This window comes from Centruroides sculpturatus, unplaced genomic scaffold (genome assembly GCF_000671375.1).
Source record: "Centruroides sculpturatus isolate CEXI.00-Female unplaced genomic scaffold, Cexi_2.0 scaffold36, whole genome shotgun sequence".
NCBI classification, from domain to species: Eukaryota; Metazoa; Arthropoda; class Arachnida; order Scorpiones; family Buthidae; genus Centruroides; species Centruroides sculpturatus.
In genome coordinates, this window is record NW_019384384.1 from 270,806 (window position 1) to 290,335 (window position 19,530).

At 30.7% G+C, this 19,530-nt stretch overlaps 1 protein-coding gene and 1 pseudogene across 1 annotated transcript in view; one reads left to right on the top strand and one right to left on the bottom strand.

The window, feature by feature from the left end:
* Window positions 1-7,876, top strand: part of LOC111618009 (cell division cycle protein 123 homolog) — a 57,648-nt gene extending 49,772 nt beyond the window's left edge. The window contains 4 exon segments of the mRNA XM_023359428.1: window positions 387-485; window positions 4,834-5,075; window positions 7,230-7,248; window positions 7,323-7,876. Of these exon segments, the coding sequence (XP_023215196.1) occupies window positions 387-485; window positions 4,834-5,075; window positions 7,230-7,248; window positions 7,323-7,568 (606 nt within the window). The 3' untranslated portion in view covers window positions 7,569-7,876.
* LOC111618010 lies at window positions 7,571-13,060 on the bottom strand (annotated as a pseudogene).
* Between the last annotated feature and the right edge of the window lie 6,470 nt (window positions 13,061-19,530).

Here is a 19,530-nt window from a genome sequence, read left to right on the forward strand (position 1 = left end):
ATTTTAAATAAGCAATAAATTATTATTATTTGTAATAAAAATTTATTATTGATATGAATTTATTATTTATACTATGGAATGACACTGCTGCTGCTAGAATGCCTTTCCCATGGGGGAGAGAGTTAAGGATTACCCTTCCCCATGGAGGGGAATAAATTTCCCTCTCCATGGGAGCAGAAAGGGGAATTCCCTCACAGGAAGGTGGAAAACATTCCCTATTGATATGAATTTATTATTTATACCACAGAATGACTAGAACGCCCACTAGGGGTTGGTCCAGACTACTAGTTTTTCATAATCAAATAAATTTCATAATATTAATTTTTAACACTATAATTTAAATTTTCATTTTTTCTGAGTTTCTGACTTTTTTCTTTTTTTCTTAGAATTTAGTTCAACTAGTAGATTTTAATCCTTTTGGAAAACTAACAGATTCTCTACTGTTTGATTGGAATGAACTTCAAAATTTAGATTGTGATCAAGAGGTAAGTTGCTGTAAACAAAGAAAATTGTTAAATTATATTGGATTGTTTGGAAAGTAATTTCGTTTTTTTTTTTGTAGGGGAGGAAAAACAATTCTCTTATAATATATAAATATTTTATTGAATTATATATTGACTATTTTGGTCCAATACATGTTGCCATCTTTCTGATAGTAACATTTCATGTTCATAAAAGTTTTGATCTTTGCTTACAAAAAACTGATCCAAGTGATTTTTGACATCCTCGTTTGAAGTAAATGTTTACCATTTAAAAAATTTTGTAAAGACCAGAACAAGTAATAATCCAAGAGTGTCAGATCTGGCAAATATGGTGGATGTGGTAGCACATCCTATCCAAGCTTGGATAGGATGTGCTAACAGTTTCTGAAGAGTTACCAAACTTATGTGAGGTCTGCATTATCATGGTGAAACACTACACCTTTTTTGTTTGATGGTATTACTCAATTTGTCCAGTTGATGGCAATACACTTTCAAATCAATTTTGGAATTGTCTGGTAGGTTCCCTTAAAATCCCACCAAACAGAGAGATTTGCCTTTTTTTTTTATGAGTATCTGCTTTTGAAGTGCTTTGAGCCGGCTCATCTCTTCTACTGAGTGATCACTTGCATTTGATATTGTTATAAACAATCCATTTTTCATCATCAATTATGATTCACTTCAAAAATGGATCATTTTCTTGATGTTTTAGAAAAAAATCACAGATGTCAATGCGATAGAGCATCTCTCTTTCTTCAAGAACATGTGAAACCCATGTATCGAGCTTTGAAACGAAACCAAATCATTTCAAGTGATCATAAACGATTGAATTTGACAAATTTAATATTATGGTGATTTCTTGTGTTGTTAATCGGCAGTTTGCTTTAATCAATACTTTTATTTTGTCTTCATCAGCTTCAACTGGGCTTGTAGACACAATTTTTTTATTGCTTGAACAGCATTTTTATCTTTTTGGTAATAAAAAAAGCAAAATATGCCAAAAATGCTGCTTTCAATTTTCCATATTTGATGGGATGCCAAAAAAATCAATTGCAGATAATCAAACAAAATTTTTTACAAGTAAGCCTTGAAATGTCAGCTGTCAAAATATATAATGTCAATATGGTTTAAAATGAAGTTGGTAGATAAAAATACAACTAATTCCACTGGTGGTAAAAAATGAAACTACTTTTTGAACAACCCATTAACTACTTTATTAAAGCAAATAAGATTTGTACTGATTAAATAATGAATTGATATAAATTAGAAATGATTAGATTCATGTATTTGAAAAAACCTGGTGCTAATATAAAAAATGTAGCTTAAAGCTTATGAATAATTACTAGAAAGAATCAAACTTTCAAGAATGAAAGATTATACAATGACCAAGATTATAAGTTACAATTTTGTATTTGTGTTTCTTTATGATATGAATCTGCTGCTGATGATAAAATTGTGAGAACCCAGGCTAGCATTTTTGTAGTTTAGGTAATTTAATATTTGTTTAAAATGAAAAATTTTTATTTAAACCTAAGATGACAAATATCAAGGAGAAAGTTCATAAGATTTTCTCTTTGATAACATTTCCTTTGTATTAAGATATCTTTCAACTTAATTATTGGTGCTAATGACAACCCTTGAAGAACCTTTATGTCCAGTAACAAAAATGTTTGTTGGACGATTTATTAAACACTTTCGACCTTATTCAAAGTCTGCATCAGGTTAGAGTATCATCGAATTCCAAAATCTGAATGTTTGGAACTTTCAATGCATCAATGTAAGTGATGCATCTTCTGGAAAATCTTACTCATCAAAGGAACTTTTCCAAAAAGAAGAGATTGGATTAGGAGCCAGCTCCTTGCACAAGTTTACCAAATTTGGGCATTGGAATGTAGAGGACAAATCTACAAATAAAAGGAAATGTGAGAGAAGGACACAGCAGAGTGAGAGAGAGAATTCATTCACCACAATACTTTGCCATTGCCAATCTTCTCAGGTTTCTGCCATGTCCACCATACCTTAGCCACTCTGGAACAAAGAACAATTGACTTGAACTAGTTATCATCAATTCTGGATATTAATATCATGGATTATTACCTAGGCTCAAGACTCTTCAGTAACAGTGAGGGACTCTTCTTCCCTCTCCAGGACGCTCAAGCCAATGAGTGATTGCTGGTCTTTAAAGGTATTTATCGTCACATGCATAACTGTGAATGCTGTGTCTCTCAAAGATAGTCATGTGGAGACAACCTTTCTTTTGAGGCTATAGTCTTGCAACATCAAGTAAATTATCCAAATTCACAATAAAATACATTAAATGAAATAAATATTATAAGAATTCTGTTTTGGACTGTTGCTGAAATAAAAGATGGAAAGATAGCAAAGATATTCACGAAGTTTTTATAATTTGTAAAAGAATAAACACATTAAACAATACACATCAAAAGCACACCGCAAAATATAAGACTTACTTCTAATTCAAAATCAGAAATGGTGCATAACTTGACTGTATGTCTTTCACTAATGTTTTTGAACCAACCTATTTTGTCTGTTTTTTTTCACCTGAAAAAGAACCATTGGTTCAAAAATGTTAGTGAAGGACGTACAGTCAAGTTTTGCACCGTTTATGGTTTTGGGTTAGAAGTAAGTCTTAAGAATAAACATTATTTTATTATTGTGCAAATTTAGATTCATGAATGAAAAACAAGATACTAAAAGTAAAAATAACCCTTGAAGTCTATGCTTTGAATAATAATTTTAATGCAGATGAGACTGTTCAGAAATGCAGCTCCAACTAAAACATTTTCAACATGAGGAGAGTCATACCATGATGGGGAAACAAATTAAGCAACTGTAACTGTGTAAAAGTTAATTGAAGACACAGACTGACCAAAAAATAAAAATATAAAACCTTTTTTGGTAGACACCATTTATTCATTTCACGTGTTCCAGAACAAGAACTTTTTGACGACCTGACCTTCTTTTTTAGGCTACTTGGTCGTCAAGTTTACAAACATTCCTTTAAAAACACAGAAAAATATCTAATTAAAATTATAAATTTCAACTTAGAGTTCATGGGTCTTACAGCCATCTTCATGTTTTTCATCCTTTCCATTGGGGATTTTTGGCCTTTATATCTACTGAAGAAATGCGCTGGTATATGTAGATTACTATGGCTTCCCCTGGTGACGAATCTTTGCGGAAAAAAAAAAAAAAAAAACTGTAACTGTATTATTTTACTGCAATAGAAACAGAAGCTAAAAGTTGTCTCCGCTGGATGAAAGGTTACAATTTGATGCTTTTATTAATTGCCTTTCAAGTATGAAGCAAATGTAAATGCATGAGTGACTGAAAAAATATTTCATTAATGGGTTGGGATGCTACAACATAAACTAGCAGTTCAAAATAGGAACATTTCGCTTATGTTTGGTGTTTCTTCTCATAACATCAATGCTTGAATTTGCCAAACATTAATAGCTCTTTCTCCCAGTAAACACATCAAATATATTACAACTCTTGGATAAAGACATAATTGCAGATTTAAAAAATATAGACAATGGATCAGTATTTTTAAGTTATTAAGTTAAGTCAGGTTAGTAATGTAAGTTAGTAAATATAAACAATAGAGTACTATCTGTATGGAAATATGGATTATATAAGTCTTTAGTAACTAGTGATGAACCAATGGCAGAAATTTGTAATTTTGAGGCAAACCTCAATAATTTTAAACTTTTTAACTTGGAATTTTTCTTTTACCCACATTCACTTCAAGGCAGAAGTTCCATTGTATTGAAAAATGTAAATCCAGATGTATTATGAAAGTCTCAGTCTTCTTGACAATTATGGTTGCAAAAATGATTGCTTTTCTGTATTAGAAGCAAAATAATCCATTTACAAATGAAGTCTCATCTTCTTTCATGTAAAAGTCTGAATTGTATAATGTTGCATTATCTAAATTTTATATGATGTAATTTTTTAAAATTAGTATATTAAAATATTTTTTATTTTTCTATAAATAATAGCTTTTTCAAAATCATTGTTGTTGTAATAAAAAATAAAACAAAACTTTGAAATTTTACAACAAATTTAATATATCTGTAAATGTTTAGAATTGCTTTTGAAAGTGTACATGGAATTTTTTAGATTCACGTTTGTAATAAGATTTGTATATATAACATTATAATTACATTTTTCAATATAAATATCTATTGGCATAAATTTTATCTTTTTTATTCTGATTATTTTTAACAAGTTTGATATAGTTGTTCATGTATAATTATGGTTTTATGTATAAAAAGAATAAATGTACTGAAATTAAGTAATTAAATATAAAATTTTTTTCTGTTTTTAATAGATTCCAGAATTCAGATGCAATACTTTTAATCGAGGTGTACAGCCAAGTCCTTATCTTCATTATGGTGTTCCTCAAGATATTGTTGATTTAAGTACTGGAGAAGATCCTTATAAGTTAATTGATCTTCTGAAACTAGTAAGTAAAACATTAAAAATTTTTAATCAATCAGCTATCAACAATCATATAAATGATGTTCTAAATATAATTGCCACTGATAGATTAATAATTAGGAATAAGAATAAGTAATCTCATATTCCATCTAGAACAGTTTATTTTCAAAAAGGTTAACAAACATTTTAATGTAAAAACTTTTGGTTACTCTGGTATAGATTACTAAGAATTGATATTTAAAAATATAGCCACATGAAAACTGGTTTTACATTTCATTCTCTCTTTCTCTCTCTCTTTTCTTTCCTTCTTTATAGTTAGTCAATTCTAGGGCTTGATTGGTTTTTACTCTCCTCCCTCTGTTATATACAGTAATAACTTGACTTACGCTACCCCAACTTACGTGAACCCAGAGTTACGCGATTTTCAAATCTCGTCGATTCATCTTTTGTTTGAGCACCATGCAACTTTTGATTACTCACTCCCCCCACACTATTGTTCGATTTACATGTTCAGACGTGTTGCATGGAATCGACACATAGCTACAATTTATTTTGTGTTATTTATTTCTGTGTTTGTTATATCTACGGAGACTCGACAGACTCTACTATGTCATCTAAATGAAATAGAACTGATTATTCTGCATCAAACAAGAAAAGAAAAACTTTATCTTTGGAATGTAAAGTTAACATTATTATAGACTTCAATACAAAAATGAAAATTTGTGAATTAGCGAAAAAAGTTTGATCTACCGGAATCGACGGTCAGAACAATTATAAAAGGCAAAGAAAAAATTCTTGAAGCTGTAAAAAATGCTCAGTCTTTACATTCAAACATCATTCGTAAACGTCGCGGTATTATTCCTGAGATGGAAACAATGTTAAAATTATGGTTTGATAATCAAGTAAATGTGAAAAATTGTATAATAATATAATTTGTTATACATATGTATTATCTAAGATTTTATTAAAAATTGTTTTCTAAATTATTGTTTTCTTTAGTCTCTAGCCCCAATAAAAAATTATTTGTATGTATTTATATGGGAAATTATACTCCGACTTACGCGAATTCGACTTACACGGTTATCACTCGATCCCACCTATCGCGTAAGTTCGGGGTATTACTGTATAAAAGAGGGAAAGTATTGCAATTAATCAAAAAACGATGTCCCAAGATTTTTACATTTTTAGACTTTATCTCAAAATGTTGAGAAATGCAAAAAAAAAAAAAAAACATTTGGGCGGATTTTTCTATATGTATGGATGTTTGTGTGTGTGTATGAAAGCACAATTTTGTTCACTCTGTTTGAAGCCTAATAACTGCTGTACTTTTTGTCAAAAATTTCTGAAATTTTGCAGGAGGTTTGTGTATCAGGAGATTGATTCTATTAAATTTTGGTGGTTAAAAGTCAATGGGGTGGGGAGATAAAGGGGTTCATATGTCATATCTCAACTTAACAATTTTAGTCATTATTAGCATTTACAATATTTTTTATAAAACTCATCTCTACCCTCAAAATTAAACTGTTTGCCATTTTATAATAATTAAAAATATAGAAGTTTTTAAATAAAATAACATAACAGGTAGCATCACCAAAATTTTAAATGTTTCTGGGGAAATTAAGCAACTTGTTGCTGGATTTTTTTCATATTTTGCACCTAACATTTTTTATTTCTGAGGATTTTTGAGTTATTTTTAAAAATTTGGTCAAAACTAGCTTATTTTTTAACTTACTCATTTCATAAGTTTCACATCCTCGTAACTGTCTGTAGAAAGATTCTTGCTTTTTAATTTTATTTATTTTCATCAATCTATTTTTAGTATTCGGATATAACTACAGTAAATTTAATGATTACTTCTTAAAATAATTTTAAAACAAAATCTCTTTACTAGATTATTATTGTTCAATAATCTATTGAGTATATAAAATGGCATGCACTACATTTAATGTTATCAGTAAACAGAAGTCAATTTTTCACATGTGAGATGAATGTATAAAAACAATGATATTCTATTATTATTGTTTTTGTATCACTTTAGAGGTACTATATATGCTGAGAACTAAATTGTTCATTATTATTTTTTGCTGAAAGATATAAACGGTTATCATTATTAAAAAAAAGTAGACATGTATATTTCAGTGAGTTAAATATGAAATTAATTAATTGAAAGAATACAAAAGAATATATTTCAATACTATTATGATATACGAAGTACATCAATATAAATATCTATTGGCATAAATTTTATCTTTTTTATTCTGATTATTTTTAACAAGTTTGATATAGTTGTTCATGTATAATTATGGTTTTATGTATAAAAAGAATAAATGTACTGAAATTAAGTAATTAAATATAAAATTTTTTTTCTGTTTTTAATAGATTCCAGAATTCAGATGCAATACTTTTAATCGAGGTGTACAGCCAAGTCCTTATCTTCATTATGGTGTTCCTCAAGATATTGTTGATTTAAGTACTGGAGAAGATCCTTATAAGTTAATTGATCTTCTGAAACTAGTAAGTAAAACATTAAAAATTTTTAATCAATCAGCTATCAACAATCATATAAATGATGTTCTAAATATAATTGCCACTGATAGATTAATAATTAGGAATAAGAATAAGTAATCTCATATTCCATCTAGAACAGTTTATTTTCAAAAAGGTTAACAAACATTTTAATGTAAAAACTTTTGGTTACTCTGGTATAGATTACTAAGAATTGATATTTAAAAATATAGCCACATGAAAACTGGTTTTACATTTCATTCTCTCTTTCTCTCTCTCTTTTCTTTCCTTCTTTATAGTTAGTCAATTCTAGGGCTTGATTGGTTTTTACTCTCCTCCCTCTGTTATATACAGTAATAACTTGACTTACGCTACCCCAACTTACGTGAACCCAGAGTTACGCGATTTTCAAATCTCGTCGATTCATCTTTTGTTTGAGCACCATGCAACTTTTGATTACTCACTCCCCCCACACTATTGTTCGATTTACATGTTCAGACGTGTTGCATGGAATCGACACATAGCTACAATTTATTTTGTGTTATTTATTTCTGTGTTTGTTATATCTACGGAGACTCGACAGACTCTACTATGTCATCTAAATGAAATAGAACTGATTATTCTGCATCAAACAAGAAAAGAAAAACTTTATCTTTGGAATGTAAAGTTAACATTATTATAGACTTCAATACAAAAATGAAAATTTGTGAATTAGCGAAAAAAGTTTGATCTACCGGAATCGACGGTCAGAACAATTATAAAAGGCAAAGAAAAAATTCTTGAAGCTGTAAAAAATGCTCAGTCTTTACATTCAAACATCATTCGTAAACGTCGCGGTATTATTCCTGAGATGGAAACAATGTTAAAATTATGGTTTGNGCAAACTCGTTATGATAAAATTCAATTTACATTTTATCATTTTTATTGAAACTTATTATTATTACATTATTTCCATCTGGTGCGTATACAAATAAATCAGAAATTTTTCCGACGCTTGAGCTAGCCACATACAGTTGTCCATGTGAAAAGCACAGATTCTCCAAATCCAGCCCACACACTTGCAGCGATTGTCCTTGTGCTTTGTTGATGGTCATTGCAAAAGTGATTCGCACCAGAAACTGCAAACATTTGAATTTGAATGGCATATCTGTTGGGATCATTGGAACATGTGGCAACAGTACATCTTCCACCTTGAATTTCCCATTCAAAACTGTAGCTTCGATGACATTGTTCATCATCTTTTTCATCGAAAGTCTTGTACCATTGCAAAGTTGTGGTGGATTGATGTTACGGAGAAGAATGATAGGCACGCCAGTTTTCAATGTTAAAATGTGTGGTAGCATTCCTGGCAAATCTAGTGAATTCAAGAATTTCGTTGGGTAATTGACAACTTCGTCTTGATTCATAACAGTATCAATGGCCTTACACATTGTCGCTTCGCCTGGTATTCTGTTTTTTGAATGCTGAAATTGATGTCATTGACATCTTTGTTCTTAGCTGCTAATATAGCATGTGGACTGAGCCACTGATGATTTTGTAATTCCGCGCGATATTTGGGAAAACATTTTGAATCAATTCACCTTTGGTTGATGTCTTCTTACAAAAATTTGTTGGCAATGTGATACATTGTGTAGATTTGTCTATTGCCATCTTCCCATTCCCAATATCCAGCAATTGTTTTGTGAAATGTTCGGTGGATACATCATTTTGTAATTCAACATGCATATTGGTTTTCAAAGTCAATTTCTTTACATGTCACCATAGAACTGATGATTTCAGGCATGCATTAAGTTCATCAGCGGGTGTTGAACATGGTATAACTGGCAGAGTTTGTCGAAAATCACCAGACAATAAAATGAGTGCTCCACCGAAGGGCTGTCCATTTCCCCTCAAATCTTTCAGTGTATGATCAAGTGCTTCCAATGCTTTTTTGTGAGCCATTGTGCATTCGTCCCATATGATAAGTTTACATGTTTGGAGAACTTTGCCCATTCCAGAATTTTTGGTGATATTGCATGTTGGCGTCTCAGTGGTTTGCAAATTCAATGGCAATTTCAGATGATGCAATTGCCAGTGCAATTTTATTCCATGATCAAACGGTTGCCAAAATTAGTGAAATGAGAAAAATTTGCCTGTACCTCCGGGCGCATCTATGAAATACAATCCGCCCCTTTGATTTGTAATTGCTTGCATTATTGTGTCATATACAATGCGTTGTTCTGAAACCAATTTTTGAAGATTCGTAATCATGAAATGTACCCAAATCATCGACATTGAAATGTGTTTTACATTGCAAATCACGATCATATGCATCATTTGCAGATCGATTCGGTGCACACATTCCCAACTGCCCCAATCCTTTGTTAGTGATTGTCAAATGTATATCCTCAATCAAAACTAACACCTCATTATACACATGTGGTGTGAATTGCATGTCCGGATTCTGATTTGTTGCTTGCAAACAACGTAGGATGTCTTCACTCATGTAATCTTTGTATTTTTCCCAAAGATCTTTCGGATTGGAGGGAAACACGTTGTCAATATTATCGCAAATAACGTGTGTATTTGCTGTGGTTGAGCAGTATTCGATGCATCAGAGAGTGTTGTGTCCCATTGTGCATCGTTTTCAAGAAGATTTAATTCTTGGCAAGTTTCTCGATAGGTCGCACATACTTCACCATTTACTCTTCTCAGTTCTTGGAAGGATTTCGGTCCACATATATTAAGTAACAGTAATTGCAAGTTAAAACATTCTTGATTGTTTGGATGAACTGTATACAGACGGCCTAACACGTAGGATGATTATAAATTCGGATATCCTTCAACTGGTTTCCCCTGTTTACGACGTTGAAACTTTTTCGCTGATGCATTCCATGTGTAGTATTTTGGCACTTCTGAGTAAAGTAGCGTTTTTGCGAACAAATCATCTTTGAACAATGAGAAGAATGCAGTTAACATTGTTTTTGGTGGCGATAATGCTCTTGCATGTACATTTTCTGTTTTTAAATACATGCACTGTCCATTTTCAAGATATACTGCCAAATGAACAACTGTTGGATGACGTTCATGAATTGGAAATGAGAAAATATGCCAAACTGCTTCATTGGTACTAATGTAGCATCTCAATTCATATCGATCGATTTCATTGATTGGTGCAGATGCATTTCCCACTCCAAAAACTGCCATATCTCTTCCTTTGTTGACATACAGTATTTGCAAATGTATTTGATCGATTTCACTGAATTATAATACTCGACATTGATGTGTACTTTGAATGTCTTTGAGAGTAATGGTGAATATGGCACAACCCAACGATTATCGACTTCAATGTCATTGTTGCATACTTTTAGAGTGATGAATTTGCCACCATCTTCAGTTGATCGTCGACAATATTGTGGATATCCATCATTTCCAGTGATAGTTTTGGCGTGTAAGTGTTGTGGATAGCGTCTTGTGCATTTTTCATCCTTCATGCACGGAGAATTATTGTTGATCGCATCGCATGGACCATGAATCATGTTGTTGGTAATGACTTCGAATAAGCCTGGATCAATGTCGACATCTGGTATTTCTGCTGAGATGACTTCATCAATTTTGTCTGGTGTAATTTTGTCAATCAACCAAATCAAAATGTGTGCATGCGGTAATCCTCTTTTCTGCCATTCAATGGAATACATCCAACAGCGTGTCTCCCCAAAAACATGTTTGACAATGAAATCCATCATAGATTTCAATTTTTGCTTGAACACACATGCAATGATGTCATGGCGATCTGAAGACGATTGTCCAGGCAACAGAAGATCTTTAATTTCTTCCCATGTAGGATTGCATGTAAATGTTATGAATAAATCCGGATGGCCATATGCGTGAACATAAGTCATTGCATCTTGTGCATATTCATGCATGTGCCGTGGGCTTTCTGTGAATGTAGCCGGCAATATGACATTTTTCCCAGTTCATTGGGATTGCCATCAGTAGCAATTACATCACGTAAATGAATATATTCTTCAGAGCGCAGCTTGGTTTGATTCAATTGAATGAAAAGAAGTCGTTTGGTCTCAATTTTTGCATACATATCGACAATGTATTGATGGAATAATTTCTGACATTTCAAAATGTGGTTGTCTGTGTTCTTACGAATCATCAATTGATATGAATAGTAATTCATGGCACTCACTTTCTTATTGGTGTCCTCATCTGTTTGTGGATTTCTCATTTTGATGTTGAAATGATATCCATCTTCTCCTTGCCAGAATAAAATTGGATATTGCAATGTATCGTATGAGCGATGAGTTTCGGAGACTCGCTGAACATTACCATCTCTGTGATGAAGAACTATATCATGCAAGTTAAATTCTTCGCCAACTATGATGATCACCACTTCATTAATTGTTGGTGTGTTGTATTGTCTTTCATGTTGGCCAGCTGGTGTTTTGTCAGCTCTAATGACAAGTACATAATCATAATAATAAAGACATTCGCTCGAGTGCCATCCTGAACAGTCGAACTAATTCATTATATTGATCGAATAAATTTTGTAATGCAGCAACAATTTCTCAATTAGTGCTGGTATTGAATCGACAAAGTTGATCAACTTGTTCATCACTGGCTCCCATGAAATAAATTTGGAGAAATTTGTGATTTGAATCCGGCAGTGGTGGAAGTGATCCAGTACGATGATAAATTTGCCCTTTCACTTTGAACATTGGCATATAATTGTCACATATGATTTCTGTTGCACTGAACGATGTCATTTGGAAACATGAATTGTACTTGCGTATGTTTGCCAAGAAATGTTTCAACTGGCTTGTGTCACCTGATACCAACATTGATAATGGTTCGAGTGGTAAATGCAATTCTGGCAATTTCACTTTTCCACCTGCGCAGCTTATTCCTGGTATTCTTGAATTTCAATGCATGGCAAAATTTGCATAACTTGTCCATTTTTTCAATAATGACACTTCGATGAAGACTGTAATCATAATCAGCATCATAATGGAATGCAGCAAGATTCAAATCAGCGTGCAGTGTCCATCTGGATCAAACATTGCGTTCTCAATTGGTTCCCAGTCTTACTCCCCGTTGATCAATTGTTTTATTCGAGCGGGCTTGAGCTGTGCATTCTCAATTGGTTCCCAGTCTTACTCCCCGTTGGTCAATTGTTTCATTCAAGCGGGCTTGAGCAGTGCATACTCAATCAGCTTCCAATCTTGATTCTCGTTGCTCGTTCGTTTGAGAAGAATGGGCTTGAGCAGTGCGACTCGATCGGCTTCTAATCTTTCTTTCCGTTCCTCGTCTGTTTCTGAAGCTTGTAATGCCTTTTTCTTTTGTGCTTGAGATGTAGATTGACCAATCAATTGACGTTTGGGAGACATAACTGTCGATGATGCTCAAGAAATGGGAAAAATCAGTATTCGAAAGATTATGAGAATTGAAATTGATTCAACTCACTATTCGTCTTCTCTTGAGCTACTCTCGCTCTGGTGCTCGTCCATTCTCTTTCTCTCTCTGTGACTTTCTCTTTTCTCCACTTCTTTTTCTGCTCCTTTCTCTGGTTGGAGCTCTCTTTTTAAACATTTCTGGCATGAGAAGATTCGTCATTGGGTGATGATTTATTGNAGTGTATTAAACAACTTCCCAAAGTTTCATGGCAATCGGATAAACAATGTGGTAATGCATGAAGGACAGACAGACATACACATACATTCATTTTTATATATATAGATGAGTATTTTGGCTGTGTTCCAGGATGGTGGGTATAATGAGGAATTATAAAAAAAGTTAAATAGCTCTAATCATTTGTTTACTTGATGGCGGTAATAATTTTATAAATTTTGTGGTAATTAGATCCAGACCTGGAGATGATTTCAGTTTTAATTTTTGAATTGAAGCTTCCATTTCATCATATGTTATCAGAGGATCCAAGAATTCGTTTGTTAAGTTTGGCAATTCTATATTTGAAGGAGAATCTATCACTGGAAATTTATTAAAATAGTTCAACCATATTGAAAAGTCTATATATACAGTTTGATCAGGATTTTTCTTCCGTAGTTATTGAATAGTTGTCCAAAAAAGATCATTATTCTTATTTTCAATTAATCGTTGTAAGTTTTTAAAGTAATTTAACTTTTTGGTTTTTAGCAGGTTAAAGTATGTAGTTTTCAATTGTCTATATTGGTAAAAAGTTAGTCGAATTGGATTTCCTAAATTGTCATAATGCTTTATTCTTCTGTGATTTTAATTTGTAGCAATTAAAATCAAACCAAGGTTTTATAAACCTGAATGTTTTAGGATTTTTTATCTTATGTGTTTTTATGAATGTTTTATTTAAATTTTTCAATTGAGTATATTTATCAATTCCCACTAATAGGGAAGTATTTAGTAAGGATTTAACCTTTTCGCTAATTTGCTCTTGAAATCGACAGTATTCATATTGGGTTATTGGATAGATTGTCAATTCGTAGTTAATAGATTGACTTTGAGAGATTCCAAAAGCAGCTCTTACCAGAAAGTGATGAGACAAATCAATATCTAAAACCTGGATATTTAAACATTGATCTACTAAGAATTCTGTGCATATTATTAAGTCTATTGTCGAGTATCCTTTATTATTTAGACATGTACATTCTGACAGAAAATCAGTATTAATTCTGCCATTTAAAATATATAGCTGAGATTGAGAAGTATATTTAAGTAATTGAATCTCCATATTATTATATTTTTTATCTTTAGATTTATGAATATTATGAATATTATGAATCAGTAAGTTTGGACCTTTATATTCTAAATCCATTTGTTGTTCTATATGGGCATTCAGATCTCCTATTATAATAGCAAATGGTGAAATATGTTTCAATTTTTCATATTGTTTAAAAATATCATTTATAAAATGGGGATGCTCAGGAGGAATATAGACTAATATAACAATTATTAGTTTATTTTTCAAAAAGATCAAGTCAAAATTATTTATTTGTAATATTACTATTATATAATTATTATTTTTTTGAATTGATTTAATTTCTCCAATTTTTTTCTTAAATAATAAACAGAGTCTGCTGAAAGGACGTCCAGGGCCCATTGGTTTTTGAGAAAATTGTTTATTTATTGGTTTTAAGTACTATCTCCTCACAAGTTTCTGTGAAATTTTGAATTCACTGCATAATGCATAAGGAAAAGATTTATTTATTTTTAAACGGAAAGTTCTAAAATTTTTCTCTCTGCTTTGCAGTGGCGTATCGTACATGGAAACTGTGGAAGCATGGTTTCCCTTGTATTTTCTAAAATATAAATACATATTGTGCAATTATTTTCATATTTTAACATACTTTGAATTAATTAAAATTAGTATTTTATTATAACTGCATTATGTATCTTATTTCTATACTACATGTGAAAAACAGTAAGATTGCTATTGTATATTCAAATATAAATTCATATATTCATATTCCCAATGGAAGCCCTCTATTTTCTAATATGGGACAGCTTCCACAGTAAAAATATTTGAATGGTGTAAAGCAGCCAGATTATACATATTCACGCATGCGTTTTACAGAGCACCAACCTCACACAGATACTACACACCAAAACATCATATAATGCTGCTTCCAATGATTCTATCCAGGGTACGCACAGCTTCCCTATCATTAAATGTCACCACTTGCCACTGCTGCTTCAATATTTTGTTTTTTAAATTTTAAAGTACTGTATAATAAAATTGCAACTGATATATGTTGTTTTTATATCAACAGTATTTGCTTTAAATGTCATTGTTAAATGGATGTTCGTGGTATCAATGTTTACGTAAATGTCATTAATGCGATATAACCATGAATAAAATTTGGTATTAAAAAATAGTTAAAAACAGCTTACTTACGTACATCAAACACTTGCTGATGAAAGGATAGGGGATAGATTTCATAGCATGTATAATCTGTGTAGTAAAAGCCTAGAATTTTTTGTACTTTGTTACATTGCACTTTTTCTTTGTCTCTTAACAAGCACAATATAATGAGGTTATTGTATTTTTTTCTTTCTTTCAATTGGAATTTTTTTTAATGAAACTAAGTTTGACACCAATATTTATTTTTTTATTTTTTTAAGGTAATATCAGTTTGTCCAAATTTTACTTTTTAAATACAAACTTGCATAGAACTTGAAAAAGTTGCTATTAACTTCTTACAGTTCTGTGTTTATTAATATATTCTCATGGAATGTTAAATTCTTAATGCATTAATATACACTAAGAATTTAACATTCCATGCAGTAATGCTAATTTATTTATGGTCAGAAAATATTTGAATAATTGTAACAATCTCCAAATAGCTAGATGTTACTGGAGATATATTACAACAACAAATTTTGTATTTTTTGTACTGAATAAATAAATAATTATTTTAAAAAATTTCAATCAAGCATTCTTTCAAAAGACACTTCATTTCTAATTTTTTTTANTAATTAGCAAAAAAAAGTTGAAATAAAGTGATTAAACAAAAAAAATTATTACAAATATCATAACAGTTCATAAATGCATATATAGAGATATTTTTTGGAGGGGAGAAATGGTCTTCACAATTTGAAATCGATCGAACACACAGCGAAATGCTCATATACATGTGTGCCATCTATCGTAGGATAAATGTACCATGCCAAAAACCTTCGCGGGAGTGTATTAAACAACTTCCCAAAGTTTCATGGCAATCAGATAAACGGTGTGGTAATGCATGAAGGACAGACAGACACATACGCATACATTCATTTTTATATATATAGATGAGTATTTTGGCTGTGTTCCAGGATGGTGGGTATAATGAGGAATTATAAAAAAAGTTAAATAGCTCTAATCATTTGTTTACTTGATGGCGGTAATAATTTTATAAATTTTGTGGTAATTAGATCCAGACCTGGAGATGATTTCAGTTTTAATTTTTGAATTGAAGCTTCCATTTCATCATATGTTATCAGAGGATCCAAGAATTCGTTTGTTAAGTTTGGCAATTCTATATTTGAAGGAGAATCTATCACTGGAAATTTATTAAAATAGTTCAACCATATTGAAAAGTCTATATATACAGTTTGATCAGGATTTTTCTTCCGTAGTTATTGAATAGTTGTCCAAAAAAGATCATTATTCTTATTTTCAATTCATCGTTGTTGTAATTTTTTAAAGTAATTTAACTTTTTGGTTTTTAGCAGGTTAAAGTATGTAGTTTTCAATTGTCTATATTGGTAAAAAGTTAGTCGAATTGGATTTCCTAAATTGTCATAATGCTTTATTCTTCTGTGATTTTAATTTGTAGCGATTAAAATCAAACCAAGGTTTTATAAACCTGAATGTTTTAGGATTTTTTATCTTATGTGTTTTTATGAATGTTTTATTTAAATTTTTCAATTGAGTATATTTATCAATTCCCACTAATAGGGAAATATTTAGTAAGGATTTAACCTTTTCGCTAATTTGCTCTTGAAATCGACAGTATTCATATTGGGTTATTGGATAGATTGTCAATTCGTAGTTAATAGATTGACTTTGAGAGATTCCAAAAGCAGCTCTTACCAGAAAGTGATGAGACAAATCAATATCTAAAACCTGGATATTTAAACATTGATCTACTAAGAATTCTGTGCATATTATTAAGTCTATTGTCGAGTATCCTTTATTATTTAGACATGTACATTCTGACAGAAAATCAGTATTAATTCTGCCATTTAAAATATATAGCTGAGATTGAGAAGTATATTTAAGTAATTGAATCTCCATATTATTATATTTTTTATCTTTAGATTTATGAATATTATGAATATTATGAATCAGTAAGTTTGGACCTTTATATTCTAAATCCATTTGTTGTTCTATATGGGCATTCAGATCTCCTATTATAATAGCAAATGGTGAAATATGTTTCAATTTTTCATATTGTTTAAAAATATCATTTATAAAATGGGGATGCTCAGGAGGAATATAGACTAATATAACAATTATTAGTTTATTTTTCAAAAAGATCAAGTCAAAATTATTTATTTGTAATATTACTATTATATAATTATTATTTTTAGTATTACGCTTCTGGCATTTTCACCCCTTCTTTGGACTTTCTCCACACTTTGGGCAATGAGAGAGGTTTTCTTGTTAAAATATGTAACCAACAAACTATTGGAATATTTTGATTTGAGGAAATTCATTCAATATCTTACAATTATTTCAAACCTAAATAATTAACGTGATAATATTACTATTATATAATTATTACGTTTAGTATTACGCTTCTGGCATTTTCACCCCTTCTTTGGACTTTCTCCACACTTTGGGCAATGAGAGAGGTTTTCTTTAAAAACCCATTTTGAGTTCGGCCAGAAGCACAATGAGAGCGACCGGATAATGAACAACGNTGAATGGTGTAAAGCAGCCAGATTATACATATTCACGCATGCGTTTTACAGAGCACCAACCTCACACAGATACTACACACCAAAACATCATATAATGCTGCTTCCAATGATTCTATCCAGGGTACGCACAGCTTCCCTATCATTAAATGTCACCACTTGCCACTGCTGCTTCAATATTTTGTTTTTTAAATTTTAAAGTACTGTATAATAAAATTGCAACTGATATATGTTGTTTTTATATCAACAGTATTTGCTTTAAATGTCATTGTTAAATGGATGTTCGTGGTATCAATGTTTACGTAAATGTCATTAATGCGATATAACCATGAATAAAATTTGGTATTAAAAAATAGTTAAAAACAGCTTACTTACGTACATCAAACACTTGCTGATGAAAGGATAGGGGATAGATTTCATAGCATGTATAATCTGTGTAGTAAAAGCCTAGAATTTTTTGTACTTTGTTACATTGCACTTTTTCTTTGTCTCTTAACAAGCACAATATAATGAGGTTATTGTATTTTTTTCTTTCTTTCAATTGGAATTTTTTTTAATGAAACTAAGTTTGACACCAATATTTATTTTTTTATTTTTTTAAGGTAATATCAGTTTGTCCAAATTTTACTTTTTAAATACAAACTTGCATAGAACTTGAAAAAGTTGCTATTAACTTCTTACAGTTCTGTGTTTATTAATATATTCTCATGGAATGTTAAATTCTTAATGCATTAATATACACTAAGAATTTAACATTCCATGCAGTAATGCTAATTTATTTATGGTCAGAAAATATTTGAATAATTGTAACAATCTCCAAATAGCTAGATGTTACTGGAGATATATTACAACAACAAATTTTGTATTTTTTGTACTGAATAAATAAATAATTATTTTAAAAAATTTCAATCAAGCATTCTTTCAAAAGACACTTCATTTCTAATTTTTTTTTTAAATATTCTTTTCTGATACTAGAAAGAAGGTATATTCGATGATAACCAGAATTATTGCATTGTTGAACAACTTATTTCAAAGGGATCCGAATATTTTACATATTCTTTTCTGTTAATGTTAATTTGAATTTTGTGTGTGTATTATGATCTCACTATTACTACATAAAAATTTCCAAATGATGCACTCTTTATGAAATTTTGTTTTATTAAAAAGAAAGTTTGATTCCAAAATAGAAATTTCACTATAATACAATAATTATAATAGCAATAAGTCATGGAAGGAAACTTAAACAATTCAGTAATTCCTGCTTTATGATGAATCATTATAGCACTTTCACTGAAAAATTTTAAATGCATATAATTGAATTATTTTTAAAATGATTTTAAAATCAATTTCAACATTGATCAATTGAATTGACAACGTTGATCAAACCAGATAACGAACACTTTCGCGAAAGATTTTTATGATTGGACAATGAACACATGTTCGGATAATGAAAATTTTTTTGAACAAACAAAAAAAAAGCGATGGAAAATAATGAATACTGATTGATTTTCCCTTGTCTTCAGGTAACAATTCAAAACCTTTCAGAGTGTGGGAGATGTCAACATCGATACCGATCAGATAGTATTCCTCTGAATTTTGAAACTCTCCCTTGTAATTCCAGCTTTTTGTTTACTTTTCTGACAAATAATTTTTTTTAGTATTTGCGAGACTCAGACGTGCACTTGTTAAGTTTTGCATC